The sequence below is a fragment of the Phyllobates terribilis genome, unplaced genomic scaffold, assembly GCF_046119375.1.
Source record: "Phyllobates terribilis strain yellow unplaced genomic scaffold, ASM4611937v1 Scaffold_1__5_contigs__length_1240528914, whole genome shotgun sequence".
NCBI lineage: Eukaryota > Metazoa > Chordata > Amphibia > Anura > Dendrobatidae > Phyllobates > Phyllobates terribilis.
In genome coordinates, this window is record NW_027362761.1 from 498,817,980 (window position 1) to 498,842,815 (window position 24,836).

Here is a 24,836-nt window from a genome sequence, read left to right on the forward strand (position 1 = left end):
AGGTAAGCACTTCCAGCCGGCGGCCGTCGCTGCCGGCACTGATAACAGCTGGTCCAGGTGGGGTGCCAGGTGTTAGACCCCAACCTATCAGACATTGATGACCTAACGTACTTTAGGTTGACATCGTTTTTTATACATTCATAGACATTTCTAAGACATGAGACGGCAAATAAACTTAACAGAAAATTTTAACAAATATGAAAAAAATAAATTCCAGCAGCAAAGAGACATCTTTATAAAAAAATCAAGTTTATTTTAGATGCATGAAGATCCCAGAGTCCATATCACCTGCCTATGTGTTTCAGACAGATGTGCCTGAGTCATCGCCAATTTTTCACATATTCCAAAAATTTTCAGAAAATTATTTTTTAGGAGCCAATTCAGTTCTCAGCGCCTTTAAAATCCACCACAATTCACCCCATTAGAAAAAGTCCACCTCTTTAAATTATGTAAAATAGCATTTAGGAAGCTTAATACATAACGCTTCAAGTGCTACATAGTAATTAATGAAGTGGAGATATGTAATGAAAAATTCAATGTTTTTCAGTAAAATAGTGTTTTAACCCCAAATTTTCATTTTCACAACTCATAATAGAAGAAAAAGCAACACACAATTTGTTATCCAATTTCTCTTGAATACATCAACACCAATATATAGGGTCGTATACCACTGTTTGGGCACACCGTTAGGGTGCACCATTTGGCTTTTGGAGAGCAGAAATTGCCGGAATAGTTTGAAGGAGGAAAAACAGAGGTAACCCCCTCCCCCCCAATAAGTGACCCCATTTTAGAAGCTACTCTTCTCAAGGAGTTCACCTAGGGGTGCAGTGACCACTTTGACCCTACAGGTGTCTGACAGAGTCCTATACCACTGAGCTATGAAAATGAAAAATAATAATTAAAAAAATATATTTGGTTTTATTTCCCAAGAAGCAATATGAGTATGACAACAATACCCTAATAAGTGGTTGGACACTAATGTTTGGGCGTACAGCAAGGCTCAGAAGAGAAGGAGCGCCATTTGAATATTTTAGCTCAGACCTTGGCTTTTTTTTTAGCTTTTTTTATTATTATTTTTAATATCATGCTTATTTCATAGTTTGGGTCATTATTGAGAAATTTTTACTGTTAGGCCATGTTCAGTATTTGGTCAGTATTTTACATCAGTTTTTGTAAGCCAAAACCAGGAGTGGGTGATAAATACAGAAGTGGTGACGGGTTTCTATTATACTTTTTCTCTGATTGTTGCACTCCTGGTTTTGGCTTACACATGCTGATGTAAAATACTGACCAAATACTCAACGTGTGGCCTTAGTTTTATAGCTCGGGTCACTATGGGCACGGTGATACCAAATTTGTATAATTTTTTTAATTTGTTTTCAAAGGTTTAAAGGACCTGGAAATCCAGAGGGCGATTTTTTACATTTTTTTAAAGCTTTTTTTTTTTTTCACTTAAACACTTGCTTGTTTAATCGCTGGTATAATACACTGCATTTATACCAGGATACCATACCATCCAGGATACCGGACCCTGCAGCCAGCGGGACCTAACGGGCTCCTGTAGCTGCAGACCCAGAGGCCATTGTTAAACCTCGGGTCACCGTGGTAAACATCAGCACCCTGTCATCGCATTGTGGGCCCTGTGGGGGCGATGTAGGTACAGAGGGCGCTCCCGCCCTCGGTCTACCATTGATATGCGGCAGTTGCTGTAGACAGCTATTGGCATCTAATGGTTAAACGGTCGAGATTGGCAGTTGCAGCAGGGCGCCAGCTGTATGTAACAGCCAACACTCTCGCGCTAGATCCCCCCCCCATGACGTAGTAGTACATCATAGACTGTAAAGGGGTTAAAAGTCGCAAAAAAAGTTGTAAACTCGCTCCAGTAAACAGTGAAGTGCTATATCAGGTAATTTCTTAAGATGCTCCAAATTTATCAACCAGATGTTCGACACTTTGATATATTTATAAAATTAGGGGCGCTGGTAGGTAAGCTCAGTATATCTGCTGCAGATGGTATGTGTCACCATAGACCACTAGAGAAAATAAAATCAATAATATAGAACCACTGCGCTGATGTACTGAGAGGAGTAGTTAAGGATTACTGGGAGTAGTAATGGAAGAATATACAAATGTTGATGAATATTAATATTTTTATTTTGTGAACCAATAGTAAAATGTTATGGATACATATTAGCATAAAACCAAGGGTTAAAAATAGAACATTCGGTAGTTCCTCCAGGGATCCAGAGCTGTTTGGGACCTGTAGTGGGACAAATAAGGACTGTAATTACTGACCTGTGTAAGTTGGTTGATTTTCTGTGGAACTACTGTGCATGTATTTACCTTGGATGGCAGGAGGATCTTATTGGAAGATGAGGAGGAGAATAGGAGAGGAATAATGGATCTTCTTATTAGATAGAATATTGAAGTGATTACTGTAATAAAAAAATTTACATTTAATCACAAGTATTATCTTACTTTAGATACCTCTATTGTGATGGCTTACATAAAAGAGTGTGATCCTAGATATTAATTAGATACCCAGGGATGTGTCTCAGGTTGATGAGTATATGCTTCTGTGGGGTTATAGAAGCTTGATGTTGGTTTAAAAAGCTGGTAGAGCCTGTGGTTTGAATCGATAGATAGAAATTAGGATTATAATTAAAATTATGAAGTATATGGGGCTCTTAATAAATGAACAGGGGTTTACCTGGTATTGTTCAGGTATGCTGGTGGATACACATAAACCTGATCGGGGTATTTATTAGTTCTGTAGAGGTAGAGCAGCAACCTGTGTGGTAGGTGGTAATCCCCGTCAGATGGACCCTAAACCAGAGGGAGTAGCTGTGGGTTGAGCTGCCAGCTAATGGCTGGTGTAGGTAGCTAGTAGAAAAAAAGTTATTTGATTAACATGAGTTCAGAAGCATGTATAATTAAAAGGAAGTTAGGGTGTGAAGTATATAAGAGGAGAATCCTCTAAGTGTCCAAGGTTCAACACCCGTTGGTGATACAGTTCAGTACCTTAATGTATAGCCAGCGAGTCTGATAGCCGTCTTGTGGTATCCAGGGGTTGTGGTCACTCCGTTGTGGAGAACATACTTATCTTCCGCTGGTTTCTTGCTGGATGAGAGGAGAGAGAGCGAGATGCAGGAGGAGAGAGGTGTCAGGGTCCCGGCCGGAGACTCCGACACCACGATGCAGCGAGCGCTTCCTGGAGGACACGCTGAAAGAGAGCGAGGACCTTCGTGCAGGGCCTTGCGTGACGTCAGGGGTAGCGATCACGTGCTACCAGCAGCAAAGTGGACCAAAAAGGCTTTTTCTTTTTATTACAGTAATCACTTCAATATTCTATCTAATAAGAAGATCCATTATTCCGCTCCTATTCTCCTCATCTTCCAATAAGATCCTCCTGCCATCCAAGGTAAATACATGCACAGTAGTTCCACAGAAAATCAACCAACTTACACAGGTCAGTAATTACAGTCCTTATTTGTCCCACTACAGGTCCCAAACAGCTCTGGATCCCTGGAGGAACTACCGAATGTTCTATTTTTAACCCTTGGTTTTATGCTAATATGTATCCATAACATTTTACTATTGGTTCACAAAATAAAAATATTAATATTCATCAACATTTGTATATTCTTCCATTACTACCCCCAGTAATCCTCGCCTACTCTCCTCAGTACATCAGCGCAGTGGTTCTATATTATTGACTTTGATATATTTGACAGCAGCTACAAGAAAAAGAGGGTCTCATTCATCAAAGCTAAAGTCTGAAGGAAAGACTGTGTTGCCCATAGCAACCAATCATAGCGCAGCTTTCATTTTAGGAACAGCTCAGGTAAAATGAAAGCTGTGCTAAAATGAAAGCTGTGCTGTGATTGGCTGCTATGGGCAATAAAGATTGTTTTTACCTTTATAAATCTTCCCAGTGAATTTAGATAGTTTCCCCCAAAGAGCAGGGGGCTCCTCGTACAGCAGAGGGCTCCTAGTACAGCAGGGGGCGCTCCACACACTGTAGTGGACACCACACCACCTCCGTATACCACACACTTGCTCGGGCAGCAGCTGATTGACTGACAGTGATCACGTGATGTGTTTTGGTTACCATGCCACCCCGCTCCGCCCTGAGTGCCGGCCGCCCCCTGCCTCGCGTGTTGTCGCCGCCCTCCATCTCTCTTCCTGGTGGCCGCCATTTCCTCCGGAGCTTGTGGACAAAGTGTCTGTATTAGTCCTTCAGTCACTCCCGGTTGGTGTCTCCCGCTTCTCGCCGGCGGCCTGGCTGACCACAGGCTGATGTGCGGCCCTATCCGGGGGGAGCATGTTCCCTAACTCCCCCAGTGTGGGCCGCAGTCCGCACCCGGCCTTCCCCATACCGCACCACACCGGCGGGGAGCTGCTCAGCAAGGTGCCGCTGGCTGTGCCCCCCGAGCTGCTGCATGCCCACCTCACCTACCAGAAGAATGCCAGGTGAGAGCAGGCGCTGACACTGTGTGTGTGTGAGACACTGTGTGTGTGTGAGACACTGTGTGTGTGTGAGACACTGTGTGTGTGTGAGACAGTGTGTGTGTGAGACAGTGTGTGTGTGTGTGTGTGTGTGTGTGTGTGTGTGTGTGTGTGTGTGTGTGTGAGACACTGTGTGTGTGTGTGTGACACTGTGTGTGTGACACTGTGTGTGACACTGTGTGTGTGACACTGTGTGTGACACTGTGTGTGTGACTGTGTGTGTGACACTGTGTGTGTGACACTGTGTGTGACACTGTGTGTGTGACTGTGTGTGTGACTGTGTGTGTGACACTGTGTGTGTGACACTGTGTGTGACACTGTGTGTGTGACACTGTGTGTGTGTGTGACACTGTGTGTGTGTGACAGTGTTTGTGTGTGACAGTGTTTGTGTGTGACAGTGTTTGTGTGTGACAGTGTTTGTGTGTGACAGTGTTTGTGTGAGACACTGTGTGTGTGTGTGTGAGACACTGTGTGTGTGTGTGTGTGAGACACTGTGTGTGTGTGAGACACTGTGTGTGTGTGAGACACTGTGTGTGTGTGTGTGAGACACTGTGTGTGTGTGTGAGACACTGTGTGTGTGTGTGAGACACTGTGTGTGTGTGTGAGACACTGTGTGTGTGTGTGACACTGTGTGTGTGTGTGACACTGTGTGTGTGTGTGACACTGTGTGTGTGTGTGACACTGTGTGTGTGTGTGTGTGACACTGTGTGTGTGTGACACTGTGTGTGTGTGACACTGTGTGTGTGTGTGACACTGTGTGTGTGTGTGACACTGTGTGTGTGTGTGACACTGTGTGTGTGTGTGACACTGTGTGTGTGTGTGTGTGTGACACTGTGTGTGTGTGTGTGACACTGTGTGTGTGACACTGTGTGTGTGTGTGACACTGTGTGTGTGTGTGACACTGTGTGTGTGACACTGTGTGTGTGTGTGTGTGACACTGTGTGTGTGTGACACTGTGTGTGTGTGACACTGTGTGTGTGTGTGTGACACTGTGTGTGTGTGTGACACTGTGTGTGTGTGACACTGTGTGTGTGTGTGTGACACTGTGTGTGTGTGTGTGACACTGTGTGTGTGTGTGACACTGTGTGTGTGTGTGACACTGTGTGTGTGTGTGACACTGTGTGTGTGTGTGTGACACTGTGTGTGTGTGTGTGACACTGTGTGTGTGTGTGTGACACTGTGTGTGTGACACTGTGTGTGACACTGTGTGTGTGACACTGTGTGTGTGTGACACTGTGTGTGTGTGACACTGTGTGTGTGTGACACTGTGTGTGTGACACTGTGTGTGTGTGTCACTGTGTGTGTGTGTGTGTGACAGTGTGTGTGTGTGACAGTGTGTGTGTGTGTGTGTGAGACACTGTGTGTGTGTGTGTGAGACACTGTGTGTGTGTGTGTGTGAGACACTGTGTGTGTGTGAGACAGTGTGTGTGTGTGAGACAGTGTGTGTGTGTGTGTGTGAGACAGTGTGTGTGTGTGTGAGACAGTGTGTGTGTGTGTGTGAGACAGTGTGTGTGTGTGTGTGTGTGAGACAGTGTGTGTGTGTGTGAGACAGTGTGTGTGTGTGTGAGACAGTGTGTGTGTGTGTGAGACAGTGTGTGTGTGTGTGAGACAGTGTGTGTGTGTGTGAGACAGTGTGTGTGTGTGTGAGACAGTGTGTGTGTGTGTGTGTGACACTGTGTGTGTGTGTGTGTGACACTGTGTGTGTGTGTGACACTGTGTGTGTGTGTGTGTGACACTGTGTGTGTGTGTGTGTGACACTGTGTGTGTGACACTGTGTGTGTGTGACACTGTGTGTGTGTGTCACTGTGTGTGTGTGACACTGTGTGTGTGTGTCACTGTGTGTGTGTCACTGTGTGTGTGTGAGACACTGTGTGTGTGTGTGTGTGTCACTGTGTGTGTGTGTGTGTCACTGTGTGTGTGTGACAGTGCGTGTGCCTGGGGGTGATGGGGTGTGTGCGTGCAGGCGTGTGTCTGGGGGTGACAGTGTGGGTGGGGGTGTGTGCGTGCAGGCGTGTGTCTGGGGTGACAGTGTGGGTGGGGGTGTGTGCGTGCAGGCGTGTGTCTGGGGGTGAATGCGTGTGCAGACGCGTGTCTGGGGGTGACAGTGTGTCTGGGGGTGAATGCGTGTGCAGACGCGTGTCTGGGGGGGGGACGGCGCGTGTGCAGACGCGTGTCTGGGGGGGGGACGGCGCGTGTGCAGACGCGTGTCTGGGGGGGGGACGGCGCGTGTGCAGACGCGTGTCTGGGGGGGGGACGGCGCGTGTGCAGACGCGTGTCTGGGGGGGGGACGGCGCGTGTGCAGACGCGTGTCTGGGGGGGGGACGGCGCGTGTGCAGACGCGTGTCTGGGGGGGGGACGGCGCGTGTGCAGACGCGTGTCTGGGGGGGGGACGGCGCGTGTGCAGACGCGTGTCTGGGGGGGGGGACGGCGCGTGTGCAGACGCGTGTCTGGGGGGGGACGGCGCGTGTGCAGACGCGTGTCTGGGGGGGGGGGACGGCGCGTGTGCAGACGCGTGTCTGGGGGGGGGGGGACGGCGCGTGTGCAGACGCGTGTCTGGGGGGGGGGGGACGGCGCGTGTGCAGACGCGTGTCTGGGGGGGGGGGACGGCGCGTGTGCAGACGCGTGTCTGGGGGGGGGGGGGACGGCGCGTGTGCAGACGCGTGTCTGGGGGGGGGGACGGCGCGTGTGCAGACGCGTGTCTGGGGGGGGGGACGGCGCGTGTGCAGACGCGTGTCTGGGGGGGGGGCGGCGCGTGTGCAGACGCGTGTCTGGGGGGGGCGGCGCGTGTGCAGACGCGTGTCTGGGGGGGGGGGCGCGGCGCGTGCAGACTTTGTGGATATTATCCTCAGCAATTCCGCACATGTCCACAGCGGCAGATCTGGACCAGATTGTAAGGATTTTGCTGACTATTTTCCTGTGGACGTCATTGTTCCTTATGACTCACTTCTACTGCTGTTTTCTCCACTTCTAGCTGTTTCCATGATGGTGGATCCTGAACCCCTGTGGTGACATTTTATACCATGTGACCTCTATAAACATTTGTTGTCTGTAGTGGTCACATGGCAGAGCACGTCCCTGCAGGAGGTCGGCATGCACCATGATTGGGAAGGAAGCAGCCTGAGGCCATGTGCCCACATAGCGTTTTTGTAGCGTGTTTGCGGCGCTTTTACGGCCGCGAAAACGCTTGTAAAACAGTCTGCCATGCAAAGCAATGTGAATTCGGATGTGCTGTGCGCATGATGCGCTAATTAGCGCACCGAATTCGCATTGCATTGCAAACCGCAGCATGACCATTTCTACCGCGATTACGCTGCAAATTCGCGGCCATTGAGGAACATTGAAACGAAGCAAACCCGCAGGTATATGTGAATTTGCTGCGTTTCAATTAAATTCAATGGCCGCAAATTTGCAGTGTAATCGCGGTGTGTGTGGTACCCAGGATGAAGAGGAGACTATAACTCCTCTTCATCCCGGCTACCACACGGTGAAAAAAATAAATTAAAAAAAAAAAAAACCTGTATACTCGCCTCTCCGGTCTGCTCCCGGCGGCGGTGTCCTGGCAGGACCCGCAGTGACGTCATTTAGTCAGCTGATGGTCACGCGACCGCTGACGTCAGCGGTCAGGTGATGGTCGCGTGACCATCAGCTGACTAAATGACGTCACCGCAGGTCCTGCCAGTACACCGCGGAACGCTGAGGAGAGATGACGCCGCCGGGAGCAGACCGGAGAGGTGAGTATACAGGTTTTTTTTATTTTTAACTTTGTAAGGCTGTGTGCCCATGATGCGTTTTTTAAGCGTTTCCTGCAGCGGCAAACGCTACGGATTATCATTGCGGAAAAAAACGCAGCACTACCAATTATTTTGCGAAAGTGCTGCGTTTTCGCCGCCATTGCCTTGCATTAGAACACATGGATTACGCATCACTGTATATGTAGATGCGCATTCCATGCGTTCTAATGTGAGGATGGTACCCAGGTCTAGAGGAGAGGAGACTCTCCTCCGGACCCGGGTACCATAGAAAACTGTTAAAAGAATAAAATAAAAAATAAATATATACTTACCTTCTGGCCGCCTGCGCTGCGCTCCTCCTCGCATGCCGACAGTTCGCGATGTACTGAAGGACCTGCGCTGACGTCATAGTCATGTGACGGGTCACACGACGCTGACGTCGGCAGGTCGTTCAGTGTAGTGCTGCTGGGACCGAACGAAGCAAGACACCGGGGGCCGTCGGAGGGTAAGTATATATTTATTTTTTTATTTTTTACCATTCTTTCGGTCACACTATATAAATCCATGCCGGCAGCATGGATTTATATAGGTGACCAAGTTGTCAAGCACTTTCCAAGTGATGCTAAAATCTCTTGGAAAGCGCTTGTCAACCCGCATGCGGAAATGCATGTGAAGAACGCTTCACTTCCGCTTGTCCCTGGCAGGAAAAACGTATGTAAAATCTGCATGTGTTTTTTCTGCTAGAGAGAGGCAAAAACGCTCTGCATCAAATCTGCTATGTGGGCACATAACCTGAGTATCTTGTGTTTGTTTTTGTGGTTTTTCTTTCATTGTGGATTTTGCAGTAAGCCCACAGGTAATCAAAATTTCCATATAAAAAAGATACATTGTAGATATGGACTTCACAGGGACTTTTCACAATAAAGCCACATTTTTTCCACAACATAAATTGATGTGCTACAGGTTAAAGAAAGAAATCCGCACCGCAGGTCATTACACCAAAAATACCGCAGCATGTGGATGAGAATTCTAAGTTCTCATCCGCTGTAAAAAAAAAACTGCAATTTTTGTGCCCGAAAATCCAGATGGGAAGTGTTGTGATGTGTAAACACCAGGGCTCCAACTCCTAAAATATATAATAAATTGGGTACAGTAGTTCAATGCAGTTTGAGGGGAATATTTTTTCATAAGAATTTGGGAAAGTTCTGAAATGTCCTATAAATGTCTGTCCTATTCCTGATCTAAGGGTCTAGACTTTTAGCTGAGATGAATCTGTGCTACAGTACATTTATCACTTAAACATGAGCCATGTATGGGGGAGTCAGAGGTTTGGCACTTAGGAAGTGTAGTGCTAAGCTGTTAAAGGGGTTGTACACTACTTTATATTACCCCCCCCCCCCCATGTATCCCCCTGGGGCCTTTAAGACTTTTTGTAAATACCTTAATCTGCTGTCCTTTCCTGTGAGCGGCGCTATCACTGGCCGCTCACAGGCATCACGTGACCCCCGGCTGCTGCCGGCTCTGACATCCGCTGATGTCACGACAAGTGCTGGCAGCAGCCGGGGGTCTTTGTCTTCAGCGTTCCAGGTGGATGCCAGGCTGTGGGCGGGGTTACCCCCCCACACACACCCACGTCACACCCGGCATCCACCACGCGCTCTGCCTCTCCCCATTCATTGGCAAAACGTGCGGTGGATGCTAGGTGTAACATGGTGGGTAACCCCGCCCACAACCCAGCAGCCACCGCGGGAACCCCAGCGCTGAGTCACGCCTCACTTGTCGTGATGTCAGCGCGGGGTCACGTGATGCCTGTGAGCAGCCAACGATAGTGCCGCCCACTGGCAGTATCAGCAACATAAGGTATTTACAAAAAGTCTTAGGGGCCCCGGGGGGATACATTGGGGGGTAATATAAAGTAGTGGACAACTTCTTTAAAGGGGATTTCTCACAGTGGATATTTATCACCCATAGTATAAGTGCTAAATAATTACTGGGACCCCTATCATTTACTATAACTTTGGGTTCAGAATCCCCAGTTCATCCTCCCTGCGCAATCACAGTGAAAATATCTGAAACCAGCAGTGGACATGTATGCACGCAACGGCTCCATTCAACCTCTGGCACTGAGACAGCCGGGCACATTGCTAGCCCATCCCCATCTGTCCCATAGACTTTGAATTGAGTGTTAGAGACTGAGGTCGGTGGGACTCCCAGTGATCAGACACTTTTGTGATAAATGTCATTTGTGGAAAACTAAATTATTTTACTGATCTTGCACAATTGCTTTTATTTGCTTTTCAAAAGCACTGAAGTGTTGCTTTCACATCTGACTCCTGATCACTGGCCCTCGCGGTGATGCCAGTGAGTATGCCAGGCACGTGACTGCCAATGGTAGACTGCATTGGTATCCATATTTGCAAACATTTTTTGGTCCCTATGCATCTAAAATGACAAATGAAATCACTTTGACAATAGAAGATTGAAATATTTTGCTGTATACTTCCCCCGCTGCAGACAAATGTGTCCCTATAGTTAAACCCTATGTAGTTTAATCCTGCTGTCATGTGTTACCCTCTTCTAACTGTGCCGTGCTTCATGCCAAGTTCATGTGGACGGTATCTGACTATATCGGGCCCATTTGTAGTCATTTGGCTCTAAGGGAGGAGCAGGGTTGCTTGACACATTTTGTAAAGTGTGCATGTAATCTATGTATGTTAGATGCAACTTGTTTGATAACATTAACTATTTTAGCCTCTCTAGGATGCTGATGAGTGGGAATGTCCTGACAATGCCACCGGTGACCACACAACCATGGGCTCTTGGCACTCGCAGCCCCTTAATCAATCCGGTCTCTTCACCTTCACCATTCCAAAACAGGAAGTAAGTGCCCCCAGTTGTCACCATCAGCTGCTTGTTGTATTCTCTAGTTTTCATCTGTGTATGTGAATAGGTAGATGCTGTATGATCCGGACATTCGCCTGTCACAATAAGTTCTGGAGTTGTCAGTTTGTGAGTATTCATTTATTTGGCCGACCGGTGCTGGACTGGATTACCAACCATAAAAAATAGAAGACTTTTTTCCAGTATTTGACATGGGGGCATTCATGATGTCTGTGAAGGTTCTTGTGTGGGTTATTCTAATTATAATTATCTTTTTACAGTTCTCAGTAATGTTAATGTCTGCATCAGTATTCTGAGCAGTAGACATGTTAAGGGGGATTTATTAAGGCTGGACTGGTCTACACCAGTCTTAATAAATAACCGGTACCTCTGGAGTAAGAGGCACCTGATATTGAGGCGCTCACCTCTTAAAAGATTTGGTGTGTTGCCTGCTTTGCATGCGCTGGAAAATAAAATCTATGCAAACCATGGACTGGCATAGATTTGCGTTATAATTTGCACAACTTTCTGGCTTCAATTAAAGTAAGCACCTCACACCTAAAAAATAAAATAAAATCGAGCCGTAGAAAATTAAGAAAGTCGCAGTGATGGTGTGCGCCATGGTTTTTGAGTCTTTATTGCCAGAAAATTGGGATGGTCACATTGATAAATCATGCATTTTGCTTTGTCCCTAAAAATATTGGTTTTCCATACTTAGACTAGTATAGCCAGAAACGGGATGAGTGCCAGTTCACAGCGGTTTTCCTCATTTTATAGAGGACCTTTCGATGAGTACCTCCCCAGTTGGCGCTGCTCCACCCTAGAACAGATTTTCTTTTTCTTCTGAGTTTCCTAGGTCCAAAGTTATTTCCGCCCGGAAATAAAGTTTCAAATTTTCAATTTAACAACTGGGCGTGTATCACAGAACTCCAATGGGCTTTTGCGGTTTCACCTCTGACACTGCCAATGATAACATGGCCACGCCCACAGAGAACTTCTGTGGTACACGCCCCGTTGGTTGAATGGAAAATTTGCACCTCCGTTACTGGGGGACATAACTTTGGAACAGAGGGGCACAGAAGAAAAAGAAAAGCTGTTCCAGAATTAGTTGAGCCGTGGCAATTGGAGGAAATAGTCGGCTTACATTTTTTAATGTAAGCTAAGAGCACTCGTAGTGACTATTCTCCCTGCTGATCTGTTGCAGGCTTCACCCTATGTATTTCAGTTGGTGAAACATGGAGTGAAATTCTGCAGGTTTTTTTCTACAATGTAATGAATATGCATTAGAGTTCAGAATTTGCTGCATGTTTATATATTGCTACGTGTACACCCCATTTGGGAGGAAGCCTCATGTGTTGTGTGTTTGTGCACATTTGCAATTTCGCCATATCTGACCGTGGCCTCTGTGTGGCGCTATAACCTTGTAGTTGTGAGACTTTGTTTTTGTTTTGTCCAATGCATCATGAGACTTAAATGAGATCTGTGTTTTTTTTCCATTACTGACTTATTGTGTTAAGAGTTTCCCAATTCTTCTGCTGCTCCTTATTGTTGGTGGTGTGGCTGTGGATGCATAGTGTTTCTATATGGTAACATCTTATGGAAGCAGTCATTCGTTTTTCTGTAATCTGTCTTTTCATGTAGTGATTGTAACCTGTGGTCCTGGCCTTAGTGTATTTTTCATTGTAAGCAAGCCGCATACAGATGTCTCATGTGTACCACCTGGATTATAAGTGTCCTTGGAGGATGCAGTTGTGAGGCACATCAGGATCTCCACGGGGCGCTTACAGCTGCTTGTTAAATCAAAATAAGCCTTTCCAGATGTAATGGTGTGATATGTTTGTTTTTTTTCCTCATAGACCTCGATCAAGCCTGGCTTTCTTCGGCTATGTTCATGTCATGCCTGTGTTGGGCATATGCTGACGTACCCATAGATTTTCACTAGTCAGACATTTCAGAAGCTAATCCTTTTGGCACTGATGTCATTTTACCTTATAGATATGGCCACTCATGCGCTCTTGTTATACATTATGGTCCAGTCCCCCATCACATGAAACAAGGGAGCCTTGTTCTCTATTACTTAATTTCAAAGATGCAAAAACACCAGTCCTCGAGCGATCTCTGTATGTTCTTGCTCCATATTCCTTATGGTTTTATAATGCGAGTGAATGCGGAGTTCTCTACTGGAGCCGTATAACATTGTGTTTGCTATGTACAACCCCTGGCAAAAATGATGGAATCACCGGGCTCTGAGGATGTTCATTCAGTTGTTGAATAAAAAAGCAGATCACAGACATGGCACAAAACTAAAGTCATTTCAAATGGCAACTTTAGGGCTTTAAGAAACACTAAAATAAATCAAGAAAAAAATGTGGTACTCAGTAAGGGTAATTTTTTTCAGACCAAGCAGAGGGAAAAAATTATGGAATCACTCAATTCTGAGGAAAAAATTATGGAATCATGAAAAACAAACACACAAAAGAACACTCCAATACATCACTAGTATTTTGTTGCACCACCTCTGGCTTTAATAACAGCTTGCAGTCTCTGAGGCATGGACTTAATGAGTGACAAACAGTAGTCTTCATCAATCTGGCTCCAACTTTCTCTGATTGCTGTTGCCAGATCAGCTTTGCAGGTTGGAGCCTTGTCATGGACCATTTTCTTCAACTTCCACCAAAGATTTTCAATTGGATTGAGATCCGGACTATTTGCAGGCCATGACATTGACCTTATGTGTCTTCTTTCAAGGAATATTTTCACAGTTTTTGCTCTATGGCAGGATGCATTATCATCTTGAAAAATGATGTCTTCATCCCTAAACATCCTCTCAATTGATGGGATAATAAAACTGTCCAAAATATCAATGTAAACTTGGGCATTTATTGAAGATGTAATGACAGCCATCTACCCAGTGCCTTTACCTGACATGCAGCCCCATATCATCAATGACTGTGAAATTTGCATGTTCTCTTCATGCAGTCATCTTTATAAATCTCATTGGAACGGCACCAAACAAAAGTTCCAGCATCATCACCTTGCCCAATGCATATTCACGATTCATCACTGAATATGACTTTCATCCAGTCATCCACAGTCCACGATTGCTTTTCCTTAGCCCATTGTAACCTTGTTTTTTTCTGTTTAGGTGTTAATGATGGCTTATGTTTAGCTTTTCTGTATGTAAATCCCATTTCCTTTAGGCGGTTTCTTACAGTTCGGTCAGACATTGACTCCAGTTTCATCCCAGTTGCCATTTGAAATGACTTTAGTTTTGTGCCATGTCTGTAATCTGCTTTTTTTTTTCAACAACATTAAACAACTGAATAAACATCCTCCGAGCCCGGTGACTCCATAGTTTTTGCCAGAGGTTGTAGTACTTAACCCATGGCACCTATAAGAATCCTATTTATCTGCCCAACCTTTTTGGTGCAAACTGAAAATTTAGTTTTTGTCGTGCACTTTTGTCCTTGAACCCCAAACTAATTTTCTAGAGTTTTGGTATATGTTTATATTGTAGGTTTGCTTGTTTCCTCCCAATTTATAATTAAACAGATGGAGGCTCAGGCTCTGTTCACATCAGTTTTTTGCTTCCGTCGCCGTCCTCCTACACATGCCGCTCAATAGGCATTTGGCTGCCATTCACTGGATTGTTAAGATAAAAAAAAAAAAAAAGTTTTTACTTTCTGTAAAAGGAAAGGGGGGAAAAAAGGCCACACATCCAAAAACATCATGTGGCAAAAGATCACCCTTTGGCATATGCTCGGTGCAGGGCAAGTTATGGAAACCAGATGTGAACAAAGGCTAATATTGCAGCATTTCATGCCTGTAAGATTTGGACTGAAATTTAAGGTCTAATCATAGCTTTGTAGTGAATCATCTCGTATGTGTAGTGTCAAGATGTGAACAGTGAATTTAGGTTCTCTTTTGCCCAGATTACCCTTTTTACTTAGACAGTTTCTCCATATTGAATCACTATTACGGTAAGAGTCTCCCCCAGTTTGCTTCTTCACTTGAACCTATGTGTATCAGTGGTGCCCTCACAATGACTGTCCATCATGCACATGGATATAAGCTTTCAGTCGCTCGTCATCTGGTGGTGGTGTCCGGGGTAGTAAGATGCATTTTGTGTTTTTTTTTTCTCTTTGCTTTTTCTTCCAGGAGGAGAAGTGATGAGGGGATTAACCAGTATGATCTGAAGAGGCAGAGGTTTCAGTCTCCTCAGCAGTCGCCTTCATCCATCGTTCACCAGTCAGTGCCTTTAAGAGACGACTTCTATTATTCCTTTGATGGGTTGCCATTGCGGCAGTCTCTTCAGAGCTCTGATGTAAATAGTCAAGTTTCATCCTCAGCTGATTCCTGGCTATTTGACGACGTAGAAACCACTTTGCCTGTTGCTAATGACAAGGTAAAATCAGAAACAGCAATCTGTCTTAATCATTCTGGAGTTACTTAGAAAATACATCCTTTACAGAACTGGAGTCATAGGCTCAGATCTGCATAGTGTTTCCATAGATTATTCTGAGTTACTGACACATACTGGCCCACATTTATTAAGTTTAATCATCAAAATTTTTACATCAAAAGCACAATTTAGTGTTGTGAATGTACGGCTAAGCGTAGTATCATACTTCAAATGCATCAGATTTAAGATATGAAAACTAGAGTTGGCACAAATCGATTGTGCAGCGGCCAGCTCAGTATTCTGTGGCTGTCAGATGGAAACCCTGAGAATCGCCTCTTCCCTATTGGCATCAGCAGCTCTTCTTTTGATTAGCTGGTCTGGCGCAACGTCACGTGTGTCAGGCCGCACTGATGACGTTGCACCATGTTGGTTAATCAAAAGAAAACCAGAAGGTATGCCACAGTTTACTGAACTGGCCCGTGGGACTGGGTCTTGTAAATTGTTTTGCACCAACTTTAGTGCATTCACATTGCTAAGGTGCCATTCTCCTTTATCTGTAATTCATGATGATAATAAATGTGGGCCACTGATGTTACCATAAGGGCAGGTGCAGACGAGCATATTATTGGTCAGCGTGCGATCTGACAAAATATCAATCACACTGAGACCAATGTTAATCAATGGGACTTTTTTTTTCTTCCTTGGATCACACCTGTCCAAGGAAAAAAAATCACTGTATGCCCGAGTTTAATCTGATATTCGGATCGCACTCGGTCATGCAAGTCAGTGGAAACCATCGGACTGCACTCGGATGACATCTGAGTGCAGCCTGATTTTCGCAGAATGGAGAAGGTGGAGAAATTTCTTTCTCAATCTTCGCATCCGAGAGAATCAGATCACACTATGATCAAACTCTGATCATAGTGTGATTTGCATAATCGACCCTATTCTCTCGGATGAGCTAATACATGGTCGTCTGCATCTAGCCTGAAACTGTTTCTACCATGTGTATCCAAGTCTTAGAGAAGCTTGCACTGTATCAGGAAGCAATGTGAGTGCACGCTCTATTGGAAGTCTTTTGGGGGCTGCTGTATAATAAAACCAGTGATTCTGCTGTTCTCTCTCTTAGCTGAGTCAGCAGATCCTGGACTTGTTTCAAGCTTGTCAACAGCAAATCTCTGACTTGAAGAAGAAAGATATCTGTCGGGCAGAACTCCAGAGGGAAATTCAGCAAATATTTCCCCGTATGTACAAAAGAGCAGAGTTTCATGAATGTTCTTGTAGTTTTATGATCTGCCCATTGTAGTACTTGTATCATAATTACCCTCTTGTACTTTTTGCAGAGAGCAGACTGTACCTGGTTGGTTCATCGCTTAACGGCTTTGGCACAAGAAGCAGTGATGCAGATTTGTGTTTAGTTATAAAAGATGAGCCGGTGAGTCCTGAAGTGTTTAATAAGTTTCACATCACTGGCAAAAAAAAAAGTATAAAACACAAGTAAAAATCTGAGGGCTTGAAAACACGTACATTGTACCTGTTTACACAACAAATTAATATGTAAAGAATTGTATTTAGTTTTTTTTGCGTGGCATTCCTTCCACTGATCTCCAATCCTATAAAGGTTCATAAGGCTTTTATAGATTAACACATTAATTGTACAACGTCTTGCATGGCTATAGAAACTTAATAACTACTACTTTGGCTGGGTCGTACATAGGCTTTCCTTTTCCTGGGACAAAGATATAAAAGAAAAGAGGGGCTGATTTACTGAAGTTATCTAACTTGTAGGCTATGTTCCCACACTTTGTGTCTTTCAGCATATTTTGCTGCAGATTTTTATGCAAATTTTCCGCTGTGTTTTGCAGTACCACCAAAGTCTCTGTTCCCACATCTTGTGTTTTTTTGCTGCATATTTTTTGCCTTGGTTGTGTTCTTGGAAAATGGAGCATGTCACTTCTTTCTGCATTTTTTTCACCAATAGGAATTAATGGGTGGTGAAAAAAACGTAGCAAAACACGCACTTGCATTTTTGATGGAAAAATAGAATGGGGTTCATTTTTTTCGCAGAACTTTATGTACATGTGTAAATAGAGACAGAAGGACAGTGAAAAAACGCAACGAAGCCTGCAGATTTGACGCAGCTGATTTCCTGCCAGAGATCAGTTTTGATTCAGATTTCTGACTGAAAAAAAACACATGTGGGAACGTAGTCCAAGTTTACTCAGTCTTAGGCTAAGTTCCCACAATGCAGAAATGCTCCGGATTTTTCCTGAGCGTTTCTGCATCTCCCTGGCAGAAAAAACGCATGCGGATTGTACATGCGGATTGTACATGCGTTTTCCTGCCAGGGACATGCGGATGTGAAGCGTTCTTCACATGCGTTTCCCCATGCGGGTTGTCAAGAGCTTTCCAAGCGATTTTAGCATCACTTGGAAAGTGCTTGACAACTTGGTCACACTATATAAATCCATGCAAATGGCATGGATTTATATAGTGTGACCGAAAGAATGGTAAAAAATAAATATTATACTCCCCTTCCGATGGCCCCCGGTGTCCTTATCTGATCCTTCCGGTGTCCCTGGTGTCTAGCTGTGGTCTAAAAGGACCTTCCATGACGTCATTTAGTCATGTGACGGATCACGTGACCGCCGACATCAGCGGTCGCATGACCCGTTACATGACTAAATGACGTTGTGACAGGTCCTTTTAGACCATCTTGAGCTGCCGGCGAGCCAGGACGGATCACTATGAAGACCGGGGGCCATCAGAAGGTGAGTATAATGTATATTTTTTATTTTATTCTTTTTTTTTACAGGTACTATGGTACCCGGGTCTGGAGGAGAGTCTCCTCTTCTCCAGACCCGGGTACCATCCACAAATTGAACCGCATGATATCCGCATGTAGTTATGTGGATATTATGCGATCCAATGCAAGCCATTGGCGGCGAAAACGCCCGATTCCGCAAAATAATTGGTAGTGCTGCGTATTTTTCCGCAATGATAATCCACAGTGGAAATTTCCGCAGCATGTGCACAGCACATGTGGATTGTCATTGGGGACCATTGCAGACCTTCTTCCCAGCGTTTTTGAAGCTTTTAAGCGTTTCCGCAACGGCAATTCCGCTGCAGAAACGCATAGTGGGCACACAGCCTTAGGCTATGTTTGCACTGCTTTTTTGCAGTTTGTTCAGGTCTCTGGCTGAAGCTTCCGTCAGGACCATAGACTGCAGTGACGCGAATAGAGTTCATGTGAACTCCGCTTATCACAATCCCAAAGAATAAATTGGCGCTCTGCACGTAGACGTAGAATGACAGCAGCTATTTGTAAGCTTCTTCCATAGTCAGGAGGTATACACGAGTAAACCGATCAGCAGGTTTGCTTGCTATATGCTGATCGAGCATGCCAATTTATTCTTTGGGATTCCATAGCGGACTCTGCATCTGTATTGAGCACCACGAATGTAGAGAGCGCATATATCCCTGTAAATTGATCCAGTTTATAGCAGTGGTGCCGACCATGTGTTCTATTGAATGAACTAAATTTGTGTTTCTTTAGGGGATTTGAAGTGGAATCGCTGAATGCAGTGCAGAAAATCAGTGTGAACAGGGTTTGAGACTAGACCTTCTTAAAATGCACCAGACTTATCAAAATGGTGATGTTTGATAAATTTGGCTCCTTAAAGTTTACTCCACTTGTAAGTCTGCTTACTTTAGCCAAGTCGTGCCACATTGTAGTGCTTTTTCGGTGCAAAGAATCACAATTTAGGCCACACTTCTTTCTCTAACTACTTTCCCATAGGCTTTCCCCCCTTGTCAAGCTTGTTGGAAAACATGTCTAAAACATAGTAAATGTGGCGCAAGCCATAAGAATTATTTTTGGCTCAAATTAAACCCAGTTTCTGAAGCTTGTAAATTAGTAAATCAGCCGCGTACTGTACTGCTCCTGTATCTATATACACTTGCAAAGTCAACTGTATTGCTGACTTTTGCCTTTCACACGTGACCCTCCAAGGTTTCTATTTTTCCTCTTGTACCTAGGCATAGGTGGTAAAAGTATAGCATTGGTCACAACTATTACAACATTGTAAATGTCTCCTGTGAAACATCTGCTGTTGTATGGTCGGCTCCCCCTGTCTAGAGCTACACTTTAATTTGTCAGTGAGTGACACTTTTCAGGATATAATAATGAAGGTGAAAATTGACGTAGGTAGTGAATATCTATTATGATTTGGATGATGTGTACCCAAAATTGAGTTTGGGTGAAATATTTTAGTTTTGATTTTCTACATATTGAGGAAGTAGTACTTCTCCAAGAATTTCAGTGTGACACGAGGGGTACTGGAGCATCAGCATTTTTACTTCCGCTGTGTAGTCTTTCTTGTTCACTGTGTGACATTTGGGCGATATACAGTCTATATTTAACATTTTTGAATAAAATCAATATGGTGAAATATTTCTTGCTATTTTACCTTTGCAGAACGTTGAAGCTTCTTTAATACTTGTGCGAGTGCAAAGATCGCATAGAGACAAAGCATATAAAATAGCCATAGCGAACCTACAGTGCACGGGATCTGTTTGAAGCCAATGTTCACTTTAAAACCATTTGTCTGAGGGAAGTGTAAGCGCTGCAGTCCATTAGCAGCTGCTGATTGTCTGCAGTGCTCACGTGGCATAACAATGTCACGTGAGCGCTGGGAGATCTCTTGTCAGTATGGCTGGGACTGTGCCGGTGCAGGAGGTGAGAAGGTGTTTTTTATTTTACACTGAGGACCACAGTATTTAAGAAAATGTTGTCCAAGTAGTAGTCAGCGCCCTTGAACTTTCTTAAGGTGCGCTTGCTATAGTAACATCTGTCTGATGTTTGTGCCCATAGCAATCTAATAGTCATGTAACGTATCACACGCTTCACGGCTACGTCTTGTTTTGTGCATTTAATGCATGTGCCGATACACGCATCAGAAGAGGGTAGAGCCAGGAAAGCTGAGAAAAAGGGTACATGCAAAAAAAGAAGCTGCACATTCAGAAGAAAATATAGAAAAGGTAATATTTTATTGGTATAAAGACATAGACCCCGATTCATCAAGGTATTTACACCAGAATTCTGGCTTAAAACAGCTTCAAATGCCTCAATGTTTGCACAACGTGAAGTTACCAACAAATTCTAGGAACTTTTGCATTTTTTGGCAGAATTGGGACAGAACGGAGTGTCTCAGCGCTCACCCGACAAATTAATTAAAAGTTGTGGCTTACTTTAAGCCAGAAACGTTACTCCTGTCCCCGAGGTGCACACCAGTGATAAGATACACCGAATTCATTAAGCGACTTGTGCCTCTTCATGAATTAGGCGCACCTTATACCTGCATGCCTCTCATTATGACAGGTATACAAAATACCAGTCCTAATGAATCGGGGCGGTCGAGTTCATCTCCAAAAAGTTTTAAAAACGCCCTATGGTATAAAGTACAACAATCTATTGTATGTATTTGTGTGATTTATTGTATTCCATTCAGCATGTAAACATATATGGAAATGTATTGTTTTTTTCTGCGCAAATTTCCTCTTCAGAGGCAATTTGCATATTACATTTCCCAGGGGACCATTGCACGGCCTTACCTTAACGTGTCAGAGCCGGCGTGTCACTCTCCACGAGGCAAAACGTTACCCCTTAGACCTCAGTCTAGAGCCTCTCACTAGCCAAATCAGATCTCACACTTTGCACTGATGAGAGCCAACAGCCCGAAACACTGTGTCTGCAAATTGAGATTCTGATTTGGCTTTTATCCTAAGTTGCACGACTCGTTAAAGGGTTGATTGTGACTTGTAGGATTGCTGCTTCCAATAGGTGGTGCTATAGAGTACAAGTCCTCTTTTTTTTCTGAAGAGGCAATTTGCATATTAAATTTCCCAGAGGAGCATTGCACGGCGAATAAGCCTCCTTACCTTGACGTGCCAGAGTCGGTATGTCACTCTCCACAAGGAGAAACGTTACCCCTTAGACCTCTTGTTGTTTTTCTGTATTTGATGGTATTACTTGCATGTTGTTTTGTCCATATTCTAGTCTTGTTTTTTGTGCATCACTGCCAGGATTCACTATTTAGTGTGTGAAGGTCTGGTTGAGTCTGTGGGGCCTCCACACTGGTCCTGGGCCGTTGTGGTTTACATCATGGTGTTTTTAAAACGTATTTTGTCTAACTGTCGTTATAACAGTAAAGTGTTACCTTTTCTATATTTTCTTCTAGATGTGCAGTTTTTCTTTTTTTGCATGTACCTTTTCTCCCGTTTTTGTGTTCACTTTTTTTTTTTTTTTTTTGCAGTTTAGTTGCTGCCCACCCATGCCCCCATACATTGCAGAGCCAGAAAAGCAGTCATGTGTTGCCCTATGTGACATCTGCCATATTGATTGCTGTGGACACCACAGTGGCTCTATCCAGTGTTCACACTGCTAATTAGTGGTAACGGGCTCTTAACATGCAGTGTAGGGAAGAAGAGGGGGATTTACTGCTTGGTTTGGTACAAAACCGTTTACAGCATTGTGGAGATTTAGCCAAAATTGACCAACCCCCTTGGCGCTTCTGATTTCTTGATTGTGTCATACACATTCTTTATTCTTGACTAAAAATCAGATTTTTTTAAATTCATTTTGCTGTTTTCTTTATGGAGTTGACCCTGTGTGTATTTTTCTCTCCCAATACAGATGAATCAGAAAACAGAAGCCAGGCATATACTCAGCTTACTCCAAAAACACTTCTACACTAGACTTGGTAAGTAAGGATGAGCGGATTCATGGAAATTCGGGTTCTGGTACCCTACTGAACTTTAGTCCAAAGTTCGGTTCGGGTGCCAGAACTGTACCCGAACTTGAAAATGAACCCAAACCCCGTTGAAATCAATGGGGACCTGAACTTTGGAGCTGGAAAGAATCTCTTCACTCCCGAACTCTGGACATTGATGAACAGTAAAACGGTCTTCTGACAGAAGTCCATGTTCGGAGTTCAGCATCGGATACTTAATATCCGATACGAACCCTGAACTTTAAAATTCGGGTTCACTCATCTCTATCTACTCTTTGGGAGTAAAAATATTTTTTCAATTGCACCTTTTACGGGCTTTTAATTCCCTCCACGTTCTATTTTAATGTAGTGTGTGGTCATAAATCAGCTGAGAGGAGTTCAGAAAAAGACAGATAACAGTTACAGACTGACATACAGACTGTCATAGTGGGCTGTCTGATGGATTCACAGCCAAGTCATACTGCTGACAGCAATAGATGCTGTAGAACATAATGAAACCCAATTGCAGTAAAGATTTTTAGCCCTAATTACCTACATTATAGGAAAAATTGTCAATCATTCAACAGGATCTATCCTCTAAATCCAACTACATGGGCATGAAGGTCATAGAACGTTGAATAAAATGATATCTTGATATCTGCGATCCGATGTCTTATTACAGAGAAATTCACATTTCTTTTAATATGTACATGAGCTGTTAGGATCTATGTGCCGGACATAGATCATCTGATAATCTGCCTTCAGAGATTATTTTAAATGAAATGAGACCTTTACCAGTGTGAGACATGTAATGACTGACAGTCTGCTCTCCTGACACTGATAACACTTCCTTTTTATTTAAAATAATCTCTGGAGGCAGATTCTCAGGGAGATCGCTGTCCGACCGATAGATCTTAACAGCTAATTTACATATTAAGAAAAACATGGATTTTTCTGGAATAAGACCTTGGATCACAGATAACAAGATATCATTTTATTTAATTTTCTATTGCATAAATTCCTATATAGGTGGTTTAGGAGGTGTGATCCTACTGACTGATTCCCTTTAAGTCAAGTTTTCATGTGAAATATCTGATTATCAATATTAATTTTAGTTCACACGACAAACTGTTATATACACATTATTTTTTCTTTCCCAGGTTATATTGAAAGACCTCAACTAATTAGAGCAAAAGTGCCAATTGTAAAATTCAGGGACAAAGTCAGGTAAGTCAGTACTAACTTACCCTGTGTTATACGCTCATCATTTGGATTTATGGCATATCGCTTTGTTAAAAACAGTAGGGCTGTGTTGTAGTTTTCTGGATGCAATTGTCACTGACTTGGACCTGCAACGCGGATTGGTAAGTGATCCCTATTTAACTCCTTCACAACCTATGATGTATAGGTACACCATAGCTTGTGTATGCCCCTTTGATGCGGGCTCAGGTGGTGAGCTCGCATCTCTTCCAGCTTATGGCAGCTGATTTGATCATGCTTGTCATTGCTGATCTGCTATGACTGCCGGCCCGTGGCCAGCATTCATAGCAGATGATGATTTTTGCTACATATGTGTAACACAAGCGATCAGAAGATCGCAGCTTCAAGTCTCCTTAAGAAACTATTGAAGCAGGTAAAAAGTGAAAAAAAAATGTTTTTTTTAAAAATATAGAAGTTCAAATCACCCCCCCTTTTTTTGCCATAGTAATGGAAAAATAAAAACCGTTATGGCTTTGGGAAAAAGGGGAGCAAAAAATGAAAATGCAAAAATGGAAAATCCCAAGGTCGTGAAGGGCTTAAAGGGAGCATGTCTTAAACGCTATTAACCTGCGGATATGGAGTTAATTTTCAGGTTAATAGTGTTATAAAGCTGCCCAGACGCCACACTGATAGCTTGGCTGCTGGGACAAAATGAACTTTATTCCTCCAGCTTTCAGTTGTGAAGGTGCGACTTCAGCCACCGCTCAGAACATAGTGAGTGGCGGCTGTAACCATGCCCTGGCACTGACTGACAGCTGGGTTAGCTGTCAATCAGTGCCCAAAGTGTAGTTACAGCTGCCATTCACTATGTGGTGACTGACGCCGCGCCTCTATGACTGAAAGCCGGGGGATGCCAGGAGGAATAAGGTTGATTTCCTCCTGTTGGCCGGGCTTTCAGTGTGGCGTCCTCACGTCTTTAGAAGGCTATGAACATGCAGATTAACCTTGATATCTACAGAATAATTGCTATTTTTGACATGACAGATTCCCTTTTATGAAGACTCTCTTTAGACTATGTTCACATGTTGTGTTTTTTTTCATCATTTCTTAATGGAAATGAAAAGCTGCTTTTTGTAGTACCAGCAAATGCTATGAGCTTTCAGAAATATCATGCACGCGCTTGTTTTTTTTTTCTGACTGAATTTGAGAACTGCTGCGTCTTTGAAATCTGCATCATGTCAATTCTTGCAGCTTTTTTTTCATCCATAAAGAGCAAAGAAAAAGTGCAAAAATAGTGAACATGCGTTTAGTGAATAAACTAGCTTTCTTAAACATGTACTGGGG

The 24,836-nt window shown here is 44.0% G+C and overlaps 1 protein-coding gene and 1 long non-coding RNA gene across 3 annotated transcripts in view; one reads left to right on the plus strand and one right to left on the minus strand.

Moving 5' to 3' along the window:
* Positions 1-2,342: 2,342 nt before the first annotated feature.
* LOC141168295 (uncharacterized) lies at positions 2,343-3,389 on the minus strand. Its single transcript, XR_012252041.1, has 4 exons — positions 3,022-3,389; positions 2,711-2,883; positions 2,507-2,623; positions 2,343-2,435 (listed from the first exon to the last, which is right to left on the minus strand). It is a non-coding gene; the product is annotated as an uncharacterized lncRNA (long non-coding RNA).
* Positions 3,390-4,125: 736 nt separating this feature from the next.
* TENT2 (terminal nucleotidyltransferase 2) overlaps positions 4,126-24,836 on the plus strand; it is a 35,100-nt gene continuing 14,389 nt past the window's right edge. The window contains exons 1-7 of one of the 2 annotated variants that reach the window (XM_073680188.1): positions 4,126-4,473; positions 10,992-11,120; positions 15,279-15,525; positions 16,652-16,766; positions 16,866-16,957; positions 22,217-22,283; positions 23,453-23,519. In XM_073680188.1, coding sequence (XP_073536289.1) covers positions 4,325-4,473; positions 10,992-11,120; positions 15,279-15,525; positions 16,652-16,766; positions 16,866-16,957; positions 22,217-22,283; positions 23,453-23,519 — 866 coding nt within the window. In that variant the 5' untranslated portion in view covers positions 4,126-4,324. The remainder of the gene's footprint in view (positions 4,474-10,991; positions 11,121-15,278; positions 15,526-16,651; positions 16,767-16,865; positions 16,958-22,216; positions 22,284-23,452; positions 23,520-24,836) is intronic. The other variant, XM_073680189.1, reaches the window with a different exon arrangement.